The sequence below is a fragment of the Sciurus vulgaris genome, assembly GCF_902686455.1.
Source record: "Sciurus vulgaris genome assembly, chromosome: 14".
NCBI classification, from domain to species: domain Eukaryota; kingdom Metazoa; phylum Chordata; class Mammalia; order Rodentia; family Sciuridae; genus Sciurus; species Sciurus vulgaris.
The window spans coordinates 41,031,976-41,046,431 of NC_136475.1; the positions used below are offsets into that span (position 1 = coordinate 41,031,976).

The window sequence follows — 14,456 nt, forward strand, 5'->3', positions numbered from 1 at the left end:
ATCTGCTTGCCCTCATTTATTGTTCTATTGTTTACTTCAACCATACTGGCCTTATAGCTTACACATAGCAGGTCCACACCTGCCTAATGGCCTTGCTATGTTCTCTCCATGGAATACATTTCCTTAGCTATCCAACTGGTTCACGTCTATATCTCCTTTAAGATCTTGACTCAGAAATCAAGCTATCCCTGACCACCTACTATAAAATCTCCCTCTCCCTCCATATGCACTCTTCCTTTCCCTGGTTTGTTTTTTCCATAGCAATTACTCATAGATTCCATTGATGGATATTTTTCCTCTCAACTATAACATAAATTCCATGAAAAAAGTGCTTTTTATTTTGTTCACAAATTACATACAGTAGGTACTCAATAAATAGTTGTTGAAAAATAAATGGGTCTGTTTGGTCATTCTACAGGGACCTAAAACTGCGGAACCAACTATTCAAGTTCTTAATTACTTAAGAAATAAAAACTGGGGCCTTAAGGATTTCAGAAATTTTCTGATTCAATTTCTCTTTCGAAATATGAAAACTGACCCCAAGCATATTAAGCATACTGGTTTAAATGAAGTGACAGAGTCTTACAAAGAACCACAGGCCAGTATTCTCTCTCTTAAAACAATGCTATTCAAAGTGTGATATTTAGACTCTTGCTGGTCTGCAAGAAAGCAAGAGCAAAACAAAAGAAAAAGAAAATTATCAAAGGAAAGGGAGGGAAAGAGAAAATAAAAAAATCTAATAAAAAGCCAGGCATGGTAGTATACAACTATAATCCCAGCAACTGGGAAAGTTGAGGCAATAGGATCTCAAATTAGAAGCAAGACTCAGCAACCTAGTGAGGCTCAAAGCAGCTTGGTAAGACCCCATTTCAAAACAAAAAAGGGTTCAGGATGTAGATCAATGGTAAAGCAACGCTGGGTTCAATCCTCAGGATAAAAAAAAAAAAAGAAATCTAATAAAAAACAAAACAGAGAATGTTTATAAACATAGCAGTGACACTGCTAACTCTTTCTGTATTTTTACAAAAGTACTGATCCACATTAGATAGAAATTAAAAACAATAACCTGAACTGGTCTTTTACTTCAGATAGTTTGAGAAGCACTGACCTAGACTATACTACTAGGTAAATTCAAATGAATCAAAATTTTAGGCCTAAAAATGTTGTTAAACAGAGATCACATTCCATTTAAAATAAGCTTACATGCTGGGCATGGTGGTGTATACCTGTAATCCCAGCAACTGGGGAGGCTAAGGCAGAAGGATCATGAGTTGAAAGCCAGCCTCAGCAACTTAGTGAGGCCCTATGCAACTTGGTGACACCCTGTTTCTACTAAAATATAAAAAAAAGGGCTGGGGACATGGTTCAGAGGTTACGCACCCCTGGTTCAATCCCTGGGACCAACAACAACAAAAAAAGCTTACTTTCTTTCTTTTTCCATTATCAGCAGCCAGTATACAGTTAAGAATAGGAGCAATTTTAGCAGCTCATAAAAGGCAGTTAAAGAAATCAGATGGTTCCATTGGAAATGTGCACTACTGGAATCTATTCCATAAAACAAACATTCTTCATTCATATATGGAACAATGTGTGCACAAAGAAACAACTAAGGAGAACTGCAGATTTCCCATGGAGGTAAGCTCTACCTTTCAGACCTTATCATAACCTCCATAATAAGAGAATCTGAATCAACAAATCTGAGGCAATTAAGGCTCTCGATTACTTTAAAAACCAAAAGCTAGGAAAGTGAATGACAAACAATCTGATTGCAGTTAACTGAAAGACACTGAAACCAACCTTGGTTTTAAATATTTAGGTAAATCATTACATATTCAGAAAGTAAAGATGTTTCCTAATAGTGCTTATACCACAGGCAATAGGTCTTACCAAAAAAGCTCAGAGGTTAAATGTCACAGGATCACACAAAGTTTAGCAAACTAAAAAACAAAATATGTATAAAAAACTGAAGTTTATTATGCTTTCTCATTTAAGTGAGAAATTTAGGCTTATCAAGCATTTGGTTATATGCTCATAATATTAATATACGCAAAAATAGACTGAATGTAATTGGGAGGGGAATGACAGAATGCCCTTCAAATCATGGATAAGCACCTACTTTCCTTAGAATGTATATATGTAGAAGTGATACTCACAAAATGTCTGGCTATTTAGGTACCACCTTATAGAAAGGGATTGGCAAACTATGGTCTATGGAATTTGTCCTGTCATCTAGCTTTGTAAATTAAGTTTTACTGGAATACAGCTATGCCCATATAGAGTTCTGTAGTATAAACTCCATAAAATATATATAAGTATAAATGTTTGTATTTAAAAAAAAAATCTGGAAAAACCAACTTATTAATAGAAGGAAATCTTGGTGGGTAGAACCATAAGAAATGAGAAAAGGAGATTCTTATGTTGCATTTCATTGTAGAATCACATCACAGACATATTTAAATTCATGATATAAGCAGGGGAGAGGGAAAGTCTAAATACAAGTGAATGCAAACAAATTAAAATACTTAAGCAATTCTGCCTGATAACCTCTTTGAAGAGTCTGTACCAAAGAAGATATAAGATGGGAAAAGTCAGTGTGCTGTTTCCTTTGCCTGTTCTTATAAGCCTCCCTGGGTTTATGCACTTCTTCATACTGAATGTGGATTCCACATTTAAAAATGAATATTTCTGTGTATAAAAATCTAGACACAAGTGATCTACTGGATCTTGTTTAAGACCTAGTCACAAGCAATCTACAGTGGCCTCTCCCAACACTGAAGGAATATGCTGTAGGTCTCCAACACAGCCTATTTCTATGCATTTTCAAGGCAACTGTAAATACGATTTTCATCTTACAGGCTAACTATGGCATCTCTTCCTAAGATACAATCCCATTTTTGCACAACTTATTTTTCTGCACCAATCATGTATTATCATAGGGAGAAAATAGCAGCCAGTGCACACCGTAATCTCAGCAACTCAGGAGGTTAAAGCAGGAGGCTCACAAGTTTGAGGCCAGCTTCAGAAACTTAGCAAGTCCTATCTCAAAGGAAAAGAACTGGGGATGAAGCTCAAACAAAAAAATTGTTGAATTAGTGAATAAATTTTAAATAAAGTAGAAAATAGTGAAATTGTTTTACATTTTTTAATCTAAACTTTAAAAATCTAGACACACATACCTGCTTACCAGTGAAACCCTGGCAAATGACCTTTGTATTTTTATCAACATAGAGATGTTTCCGGGAAGCTGTATAGGAGCAATGCCGAACTGCATTCTGTTGCACTAAGAAATAAAGAAAATATAACATATTATAATTTTTCCAAACATTTGAACAATGAATTCAACTTGGTCACACATACACAAAAAATTCTCTAATACAAAAGCTAGACTGTCTTCATGGAAAATTTAAATGTCACTTTTAAAATGAGACACATAGACCACAAAAATAAATTAGAAAAACAAATCAAAAAGACCCTATTCTACTCTTCAGGATCTTCTTTATCAAGAAAAAGCTACAATCTTGGAAAAGAAACTGAGAAAGAAAAGTTAAAGTTTCTCATTTTCATCCCTTAGAAAGAAAACTGATGTTCAAAGACAAATGGCTCAAGTTAAATCCAGGGACTAAAAACTAGGTATCATCCCCACTAATAATAATAACCACATGCTCTTACCAGACCTAACTTTTTAAAGTCCAATACCTATAAACAACATATGAGCTAAGAGGTAAATTTTGTCAGGAACTATGAATAAGAACTATTCTACTACTCATTTCCCAATAATAACAATATATTAAATGTTAACCTGTAGAATAAAGTTTGTCTAAAATACAATCTAAAATCACTTAAACTGATCTTTTCTGGTGTAAGATTCAATAACCTACTATAGAAGAAATGGGGAAAACAAATAGAAAAGTAGATGAGAGAGGGAGAAACTTGTAAAAAACTTGTAAAAAAAAAAAAACTTAATTTTCAGCATCCTACCTCAAGGAAAATTAAGAAATATATGCAGTTACTACAACTAACTCCTCCCACTTCAAAAATCAATAGGAAGAAGCACCCATGAATTTAAAATTGAGGGCTACCTTTTAAACCTTCACTAGAACCATCAACTTACTCTTTATGGCTATTATCAAAGCAGTCAGGCCTTCTACCTCCTGCCGAGTAGCCCAAGAAAGCTAGTTACAGAACAAAAACTATTTTATAACAACTTTCTCTAGGACCCACCCCATGCTTTCCTCTTTGAATCACTATGAATGGCTACCTTATGCCTCCTTAATCTTCAGACCTCAGGTGCCACAACTAAATAGCATCAATATGTGCTTCTGGCAGAGATACCTGGAGTCCCCAAACATCTAGGGAACAGAAAAGCCCAGATTTCACCCTTCTCATCCAGAAGAAGAGGGTTCTGTGTACACATAGAACTACTGGGTAACAGCCTTAAACTAGACTATGCTGCACAAGGGAACACGGGGGAGTTTTGGAGTCAAGACTTGGCACAGTGGGCACAATTAAGCACTTGACCCTAGGTCTGAGGAAATCACCACAGGATTTATGGCCTAAGAGACTGCCCCCACAGATCAGTACACTAGAGCCCACTCAGTGAGTGCTGTCTTTCAGAGATTCTACTTGCTAGCAGACAAACCAATAAAGGCCATAAACAAGAAACACAACTGATGACAAATGGTGATATCAACATATGATGAGATGTCTAACTTTACTAATAATGAGAAAAATAAGCATTTTAAATTAAATATTAGTGCAAGGCCTGAACTTGGTCACCAAGCATATCTTGATGGTCAGGGCTGTAGCTGCCACATCCTGGGTCACCTCTAGAGGATAGACTAGCATCACCTTCTCTTAGAGTTCTCAGAAACTGGCCAGCCTAACCTTGGTAATGTGACCCAGGAGTAGCTGAGAACGTTGTCTCAGGAATCAGACAGGCCAGGGCTTGTGTTTATGCTCTACAGCTCACCAGCAATGTGACCCAGGGCATATCTTTTGATCTCCCTTAGCCTTGGTCTTCCCATCTGTAAATGGAATAACAGCTTCCCACAAGGAGACTGTGATCTTAATATGAGATGATGCCTGTAGATTGAGAATCAAAGTGCCTTGGTACACTCCCAAAATCCTACATGAGCACAAAGGTAAATCTTTTCCTAAAAAGAGAAAAAATATAGTTCATATTTTAAAATCAAATAAGTCCAACCAGAAATGTTTTAAATATGTCCTCACATACACTCTATATACAAATGTTTATGTATAAATATACTATTCCATGCCTACATACAATGTGTAGCATGCACAAATATATTTGTAAGTTTTTAATGTATGAAACATTTGTAAAGGGAGCAGTCTCACACTAAAAATGGGGATAATAATATATACCACATTGGTCAATTTGAGAATTAAAATGAGTTAACATAGAGAACATGTAAAACAATACCTAGGGTACAGTTGAGTGCTATATCACTAATGGCTTAATTTATTATCATTATTTTTTACTGATGAAAATTGAGCAGATGAAACTGTTTTGAGATGTTCATGATGGCGGGGTATCTGCCATGTGCTAGGGGTTCATGAGTAAGTAGACTAGGGCTCTATCCTCTTGAAGTTTCTTGCAAAGAGCTAAATGTTAAAGAAATACAAAACTACAAAAGAACAAACTGCAATAAAGATGCTGAAAGAAAGGGACTGAATAACCTGAGAGAGATGTGCTTTCAACCAGGGTAGTGGGTTTACATCAGTCAGGCACAACTGAGTTCTATTTCCCATAGATAGGAACCATTTAAAAGATGAATGGTGAGATTAATGTTGCAATCTATGGCTAAAGAGCACCTGTACAGACAGAACTCATACCATGACCTTGTATGACTAGTATCATGCTCCTAACCAGTAACCTGAGATTCTGTTAGTGAAAATATTCCTTCTCCAACTCACCTCTTAAGTCATCTGTTACTCATTTATTTATGCATGTACACATGAACTTAACAAATGTACACTTATTAACTGTATCAGTCCATTTTCCTGATGATAAAATACCTGAGGCTAGCTATTTATGAAAAAAAGAGATTTAGTTAGCTTACAGTTTGAGGCCAAAACTCCAAAACTCCTCATTTGGTATGCCTCTGGTAAAGGCTTCTTTGGCTGCATCAAAATCTTGCAGAGAAGCAAGGGAAACAGCCCTATGCAGAAAGGGCTAAACACACGGTGTGGCTTTGCTTCATAAGAACCCATTTTCTCAAGAACTTATTCCAGAAGACCAAAGTTAATCTATTCTTAGGGTGGCGCCACCAGTGACCTAGCTACCTTCAAGGAGGCCTAACCTCTTAAAGGTGCTGCCACCTCTCAACATGGTCACACTGGAGAACAAGCGCCCAGCCCATGAACCCTTGGGGGACACACTCAAACATGTCTAAATCATAGCAATAACCATATGTATTATGTATATGTAATATATAGGTTCATGTGGTCCCTAAAAAATCCTAAAATACAGCAGCATAGCTTAGCAGTCATTTACTCCCAAATCCAAACAACCTGCTATTCAAATGCAAAATTATATATTCATTTAATATTGACTTAGTTTTAAGAAACATATTTCATCAAATCTAAAACACCACTGGTTTTTAGGAAGCATTATTAACAGTACCAGTAAGAAACAAAAAATACTGCCAATGTTGGTAAGGTATCCTAATTTTAGAAATGTTATAAAGTAAAATATGTGGAACTATGAATTTATACATGGCAGATCTTACTGTCTCTACAGATTTGGAAGGGTTAGTTTGTTTAAAGAAATGATAGAGGTTTTGAACTACTGACAATCTTAAAAGTGAATTGAAAAACTTTTCATACTTTTTATGGTGTTAATTTCCTTTATTATATGTCAGTGATTCAGGTAACTCTTGATCTTGAGGTATCGGTTTTTCAAAGGTTTCTTATATTTTGTATCTCTTTTGAACATGAATCACCATTTTATATTTTTGACATTTGTATCAAAAGAGAAATTGGGGAAATCTTCAGAACACCAATAACTTAAATTTGCTATTTGATTGTTTAATAAATGCTCTCACACATGCAGTACCTCTTCTGCCAGCAAAACCAAGGGACCATAGCCTTTTTTATACGAGACAGGTCACTTCTAGAGGATAACCCAATATTTGTTAAAGAAAATACTACAATGTTGAGAGTAAACTTAAATATGTATTAATGATGTCTTTATAATCTGTTTCATTAGGAATTTGTGTATACTGAATTAGGCTTTGGATGAGGCATGAGAATTAGAAAAAAGTTTTATTTTCTGGAAGTTGTGTGGTTCACTCTTTGGAGACCTAGGAAGAGATCTCTTGGTAAGAGTAAGTATTCATCAGCACAAGGAATAAAAACATAGTGATTTTTTCCTTAGTGCATAGTTTTACTATGTATTACTATTTGTAAAGCTGTTGTTGGCTTTAAGAAAAAAACTTATCATATAACTCATCATATAAGTATTTTATGTATGTTGTACCAATAGGCTAGAACATTGATCTGCTAATAACACAATGATTTTTTTATTTAAGAAATTTTCTGTGAAGTAATTTATTTATAGACATCTTCCTTCCTCCCTTGTCTTTTCAATCTTTATACATGCCACAAAATCAACCAAACTGTTTTTCTAATCTGAAACTGAAATTTAAATCTTAATGATGAAAATTTAAAATTTAGCACATCACACCTTAAAAGTATTTGTAATATTTCGTAATTTAATTTCCAAATATACCATGGGTTTGTAATTTAATGTCTTAATTGTAATGCTCTAAAAACTAGTAACATTAGTTGAGTTATAACATGAAGGGATTTTCATCTTGTTATCACATTGGGAGTAATAACAGTTTTTTTACACTATGTAAATTCTAGTGGAGGTTCTTCAGTAACTAATAAAGTGATCATTGAAAAAGAAATGTGGGTCTACAGGAATGAAATATCTATCCTTTGATGAAATGAAATTGTTCCCTTGTACTTATGAAGATGCTTTTCAATATTCTAAATGTTTCTGTGAAACAAGTTTGAGGTCAGAAAATCAAGTCAATTTTTCTTGATTACATTGTACTTTGGAATCAAGTCTATTTTTTATTTCTGAAATAAAGATTTGGTTCACAGACAAAAATGGGAACAAATACTAGAATCAGAAACATCACTGGTGAGTGTCTCCTTCTAACTTTTAAATACTCCCCCAATTTGAAAAACAGACCCATACAATTTGGCAAACACATGGAAAAGGTAAGTGGTACCTTTGAGCAGGGTCAAGAAACCACTGAGAATACCACCAAAAAAAAAAAAAAAAAAAAATCAGAGCTTCAAAAAAGGAGGCTCAAACTATCACATAGCACACAAAAGTGGAAGGGATAGATTGCAGAGCATCAGAAGACTCAAAGTTCTAGCAGTCCTTCTGATACTGGCTGGGAAACCTTTTATATTTTTTTCCTCAATTGCCAAACACAGGTGTGGGACCAGCTGAATTTTAAGGTTCACTTTCTGACTTTAAAATATCATTCTTAGACTCAAAAATATTTGTTCTTATTCCCATTTATTCTAAAAAGACGATTTATAGTAACTCCTGACTTATGTTTAAAAAGACCTGGCTTTTGTACTTTTTCTAAAAAACCACTATTTCAACCTCAACAGTATTATAAAATTCTTAAGTTTTCTCACAGAAGAAATATTTGTCTTTCATTTTCTCTACCCACTTCAACTGGATTCTTTCCTTTCTATTATAAGGTATAAAAGTGGGTTGGGGTCTGGTGCAGGAATTTATAAACATTCTAATTTCCTCCTCCAACAGTCTCTGGAAGGCATCTATGAATGTTTGCTTTTTTCTTGTTTTTTTAAACGAAAATCAATATTGCAACACTTATGACCTCAGCCATAATGTGCCACCAACTGAAACTTGGCAGAGGGGATAAAATTCCCTGGCATTTCTAGTTCTTTTAACCTCAGATTTGTGATTATTAAAAAAAAAAAAAAAAAAAAAAAGCAAAAAAAAAAGTTTGCCAGGTGATGTGGCTGCTGTTTTCCTAGTGGGAATGAAAATGGGCTTAGAAATACAGCATGTTGACTTAGAGGTTTTTATACATGAAACACTGCCATTTGTAACCCTACCTCCAATATAGGAGTTTTAGATATAAGACCTCCCAGAGCCTTAATACAGGTTAATACCATGACTCAGAAAATTCAAGTACTCAGGCAACAGAAAGTTAAATGGGATGGTCTCTATAAGGATCTAGGAAGAACAATTTAGTTCATTGTTAAGTACTGCTAGGGTAGGTTGAGGAACCAGAAGTTTTAGACACACTTCTTTTTTCTCTATGTTCTTTTCCTGTTAAGACAACAGACCTACTACAAGGTAGGATCTTTCAGACACTCAGACCAACAAGACCTCAGGAGAAAAAGATATCTGGTGGGCAACTCCTTCCTGGGTTTTCCTATCATAGCGGCTGTGCTGCACACCTGGCCTTCTATATCCTAACCCATAACCTATGCACATTAAACTGGCTTAGGCCCATGCCCTATACGACCTCATTCTTCATGCTCAAACTTTACTGAGCCTCAGAGATGTTAGTGGGTGCATCTTCCTTTTTTTCTTTTGCTTAACACACCCTCCTGAAAATTTCCAGAAAACTTTTCCTAATATACCCAACTCTTTCTACTTGCCAAAGTTATCTAGAAAGACCTTTGTCCTCAAGCAATTTGGTAATTAAGTGTAGCTGTTGAATGCATAGTCATCATTGCACACTTTTAGAATGCAATCTTTTCAAGAAAAGAATTAATTTAGAAGCAAAGTGGAAATAAGGAGGTGAGGAAAAACTTTAATTAAATGTCTAGTTTATATGAGGTACTTCATATAACTTCTGCAGTGAACACAGATCATCCTATATATTATCATTTCTAAAACATCTTATTTCACTTTTTAACATCTCTTAAATCAAGATGTATCGGATAACCAATCACGTCACAATTTTAATTAGCAATTGTTGCCACTATTTACGGTAGGCCAAATAATGGTGCACCTTACAAGTGGCAATACCTCAGATCCATTAAAATACGGTATTATTTTCACATGATTTGAAACATTTGGAAAAAAAGGACAACTACGGTTGTAATAGACTGTAAAGGGCCTAGTCAAACTTCAAACCCTGATGAGACTGATTCTAAAGTTTCTTTCTACAGCAACCCACCTACCAAACACTGAGAATTTGAACACAGCAAGAATTTTCAACAGCGTCACTCAGACTAGCAACCTTGGGGTGATAAATTTTCAGGAAGTGTTCATACCGCCTGAGGGAGACAGTGCAAATAAGTTGGTTAAAATCCCTGCCAACCCAGGCTCTGCTGACTCAGGAAGCAGAAACCGCCTTTCCACTGACCCTACAATCCACAGAACGAACAATTCGAATTCTTTACAATCACCCAGTTTCCTTCCGACACACTCTTTCCCTACCTCTCAATCCAGACACTAATTCTCCCAGCTGAGTTCATCTGGACCTCTTCACCTTTCGCTCCAAATAGGGCCAGTCTAGACGCCACCTCCAACTCGCCACTTGTCACCGCGGGGACAAAAGCATGATCCCAGGTCTACTAAGCTCCCAGACCCGAATCCTGACTGAGCCACTCTAGGTTCCAGCAAAGCTCCCTCCGCCCAAGAGCGGTCCCACTTGAGGAATGGGCGCCCCCCCCCCGCGGCTTCCTCGTCCGGCCGAGATCCCGCCCTGGAGGGCCAGCTGCGGCCCGAGCCAGGACGCTGGGCCCAGCGAGCCCAGCAACCGCGAAGGTCAGAAAGACAAAGCCCCAGCCCGACTCACGCAGGAAGGTGCGCGACAGCAGGCGGGCAGCGGCCAGGCCGCTGCTGCCGGAGACCATGGTCGCGGTGGCAGCTGCAGAGGCTAACGCCGCGGTCATCCCCCAATGACACTCCCAGGCCCCCCGGGGACCTGGCAGGGCCGAGGCACGAAGGTGGCCCCGACAATAGCCTGAACGAATTCCTCTCCGCAGCGGGCTCTTCACTGAGCAGTATGGGTCGTAGGTGGAGAAGAAAAAGCATCACACTATCTCACAGGCAGATAATAATTTAGCTCTTCCCCGAAAGTGGGTTTGGTTAACCTTACTATTACGGCAGCTTAGGAAAAACCCCACGCGAGCCTGGTCGGCGCGGGGCGTTGTGGGAAATGTAGTTTGAGGTCCAATTTGGAAGTTTAAGGGGAGCTGGCGGGGAGCGAAGCGAGGTGCCCCTAGAGTTAACCCAGGCGCAGAGGACCCGGAGACCGAAGGAGTGAAGAAACAAGGAGGTGAGGTGCAAAGAGTAATGCTGTGCCTAGGCCAGTCTTCTGCACCTTCATTTTCCTCCTCTGGCGTATAGAGAGGATGATACACCTCACGTCCACCCTGCGAGGACCCGGAAGGGCTGCCCCTCCCAACCCCCTCCCCACAGCGGTGAATCTATATTCGCACCAGGGGCCAGTAAAGGAAAAGACGCGACAGGAAAGACCAAAAAAATTTACTGACAGTGTCTTCAAATGTAAATTCTTGGTTAAACAAACCATTATATAGTCCTTGACTTGGACTAAGCCTCTTTGTAGGGATCCTAAAGACTGAAAATCGAGGTCGAAAGTGATTTTGCCCAGTTTGGAGGAACCGTTACTATCTTCTGTAAGAGTTTTAGAAACTCAAGAGTCCCAGAGCCAAAAGGTAAACAAGAGATAAAGAAATCAGCGTGTGATATTCCTCATCATTATCATTAATAAAATTATTCTAGTTTACTACAGTAGTTATAATTTGCATCAGGCTATGTGGGATTGCCCAAGGAAATTGCCCAATATTTCTCTATGACCCAGATATTGTTAGTCCAAGACCGAATGTCACAGCAAACTCCTCCCTCATCTAGTGAATCCTGTCCATGGGACAGAGTTGAATAGTATCAGTGCGTTCCAAATATGTCTAGTGTGCATACTCATTTCAAATAGCTAAATTCTTCCTGAGCCTTCACTTGATAATTTACACTTTTAGTTTCATTTAACTGGTAAAATACATAATGCAAAAAATATAATTTCAGAATGATTTTAATGAATTTGTATTTTCATGTATTCTAGTTTGTTTTATATGCTAGCACCTTGAACCATTGCCTGATGTAAAAATAGAACTCATTATGTGCTCAACTGAATTGATATAAGAAATAGCGGTATATACATTATTTATTGAATCCACAATGTTTCTTGGGCATAAGGATAATTTAATCCCTTGTGAAACTACACCCCAATTCTCTAGCTTATTGGGAGGGAGGAAGGGAGGGAGGAAACAAAGGTCAAGAGTCTGATGGGCTTTCTACCTGATAAGTAATTTTTGTTGTTTATATGTAAAAACTGTTATAGTTCTGTATCTTACCTTGATTTTAATATAAGCCTGTTTCTTCCAAGATTTTCAGATCCTCCAGCTTTCATCAGAGATTTGTCCAAATCTCTGGAATAATGCTAGGGTGAAGTGGATACAGAAGAAGGAGGATTTGGTCTTCTGGCTTGCTGACATCACCTGATATGTACATCTTTCCATCTCATCCTCAGCTGATTCTCCAATTGATTGCTACATCATCCCTTGCTTCCACTTGCAAGACCCCTTTGTTCTGGCTCTGTCAGCTTCATTTGAGCTCTTCTTAGGCATGTTGGGAATCTTTCAGCCTCTCTGAGCAGCAAGAAACATCTCTGCTTGCCCAGGCATACCATTGCTGCATCTTGCCACCTGCTTCATGGACCCCTCAACCAGTCTAGTGATGCTTGGGATTACTTACCTCCCTCCACTGCCAAGCTGAGGACATGGAGGTTGGGTTATTAACACCTAAGTTTTCCTGGTTTCCCCTCTTCTTTCCTAGCCCAAGGTCCATTTTCTGATCTTGGAGACATTAATTCACACATTTGTCCTAAATCTAAATTATTTCTGTCCTCAGGTGTCTATAGAAGACATCTTCCTGGAACAATATACCAAGAATAACAGAAATTGGTAAGGGGAAGAAGTGTAAGTGTTGGTGATAAAAGGGTCAGGAAGTAGAGTGAAATATAAGAAGGAAAAGCATCCATTAGTATTATTTAATACTGTGACTTGGTTTCACAGTATTAAAGTATGTTCCTGGATGTGCTAAGATTTTGTGTATATCCACTCACCCAGGCAGTCTGACTGCCATGTGGAACTGGAACTAGAAGAGCCTTCTCTAGGCCCATTCTTTGGACTTCTCTCTGGGGAAAAAAAAAAAAAAATCTGTCTTCTAAAAGCAATAGTGTCTGCTTCATCCCCAGTGATACAAGCACACTTTTAAGAGAAACCTATTGTAGTCAGGGGAGGATGAGGCCTCTAGGTCTCATCCTAAGCCCATCCTAAGCCCTCAGGTCCCACCACAGGTATCACTGATCCCTTCATCAAACAGGCTAGGAAGCTGTATCATTGTCCTTAATTATAGAAGATGATGTAACATGAATCAGAAACACCTATTCTTCCTTATATGAAGAATAAGGAAGGGAGATGAATCAGAAAGACTGGATGTTATTTTCATCTGAAGTATAGTCTTAAAGAGAGGTGGAATGAATCACAGTGCAGTTCTAAGAAAGAACCAGCTAATACTTTTTACTGACTTGAGCAGAGAATTTTGAGCAGTCCCTGACAGGGACTTGTGCTGCTAGTTTGGTTGCCTTTCTTAGAAAATAAGGACACGGAATTTTCTGAAATGTCCCCTTCAAAGCCACTAACAGTTAATTGAATAATTGATCCACTTGGCACCTCTGAAGAGGTAGTTACGTTTACATTGGACCTTAAAGGAATGTCAAAAGCTTCAACCTCTCCTCTAGAAAAAACTAATTTCAAATATAATTTCTTTTCTCATACTTGAGCCCTGGTGCAGATTTTGCACGATGGAAAACATGAAGATCCTGGACAAAATTACTACCCTAGAGACCAATCTTTTGAGGAGTGGGGAAGACAACAAAATAGGTAGAAAAAGGTCAAGCTGTTTGTCACAAGCATGATGATAATTTTGGCCAAAGTCCTTAAAATTGCTCTGATCTGGGCCAACATGGCCAGGCCTCTATACCTCCACGTGGATAATGAACAAATGTGAGCATCTCTGGAAAGGGGTTTGTTGATGGTTGAGATACTTCTTTTCACCCAGAAAATGCCTGAAAGGATGAGAAGACAGCTGAAATGTCTCTACCAATAGCACTTTCAGTTGGAGGGCAGCATCTCTTTCATTGAAGGGTACCAGGGTTGTGCATTTTAGTATCTACCAGCTGTTTCTCCCAGGAGAATGTTTGATGAGAAAATAAGAGTCAGTCCTAAGCAAAACCATAAAAAGGATGGTTCCCTCCTTTTCTCACTCAGCAAACTCCTTCTTCCGAAAGTGACTTTTTCCCTAAAAATCCAGTGTTCTCATACTATGCAGCACATACTGCTAA

The 14,456-nt window shown here is 37.9% G+C and overlaps 1 protein-coding gene across 1 annotated transcript in view; it reads right to left on the minus strand.

Moving 5' to 3' along the window:
* Positions 1 to 11,021, minus strand: part of SUCLG1 (succinate-CoA ligase GDP/ADP-forming subunit alpha) — a 33,048-nt gene extending 22,027 nt beyond the window's left edge. Inside the window, 2 exon segments of the mRNA XM_079109730.1 lie at positions 3,177 to 3,280; positions 10,830 to 11,021. Coding sequence (XP_078965856.1) covers positions 3,177 to 3,280; positions 10,830 to 10,926 — 201 coding nt within the window. The 5' untranslated portion in view covers positions 10,927 to 11,021.
* Between the last annotated feature and the right edge of the window lie 3,435 nt (positions 11,022 to 14,456).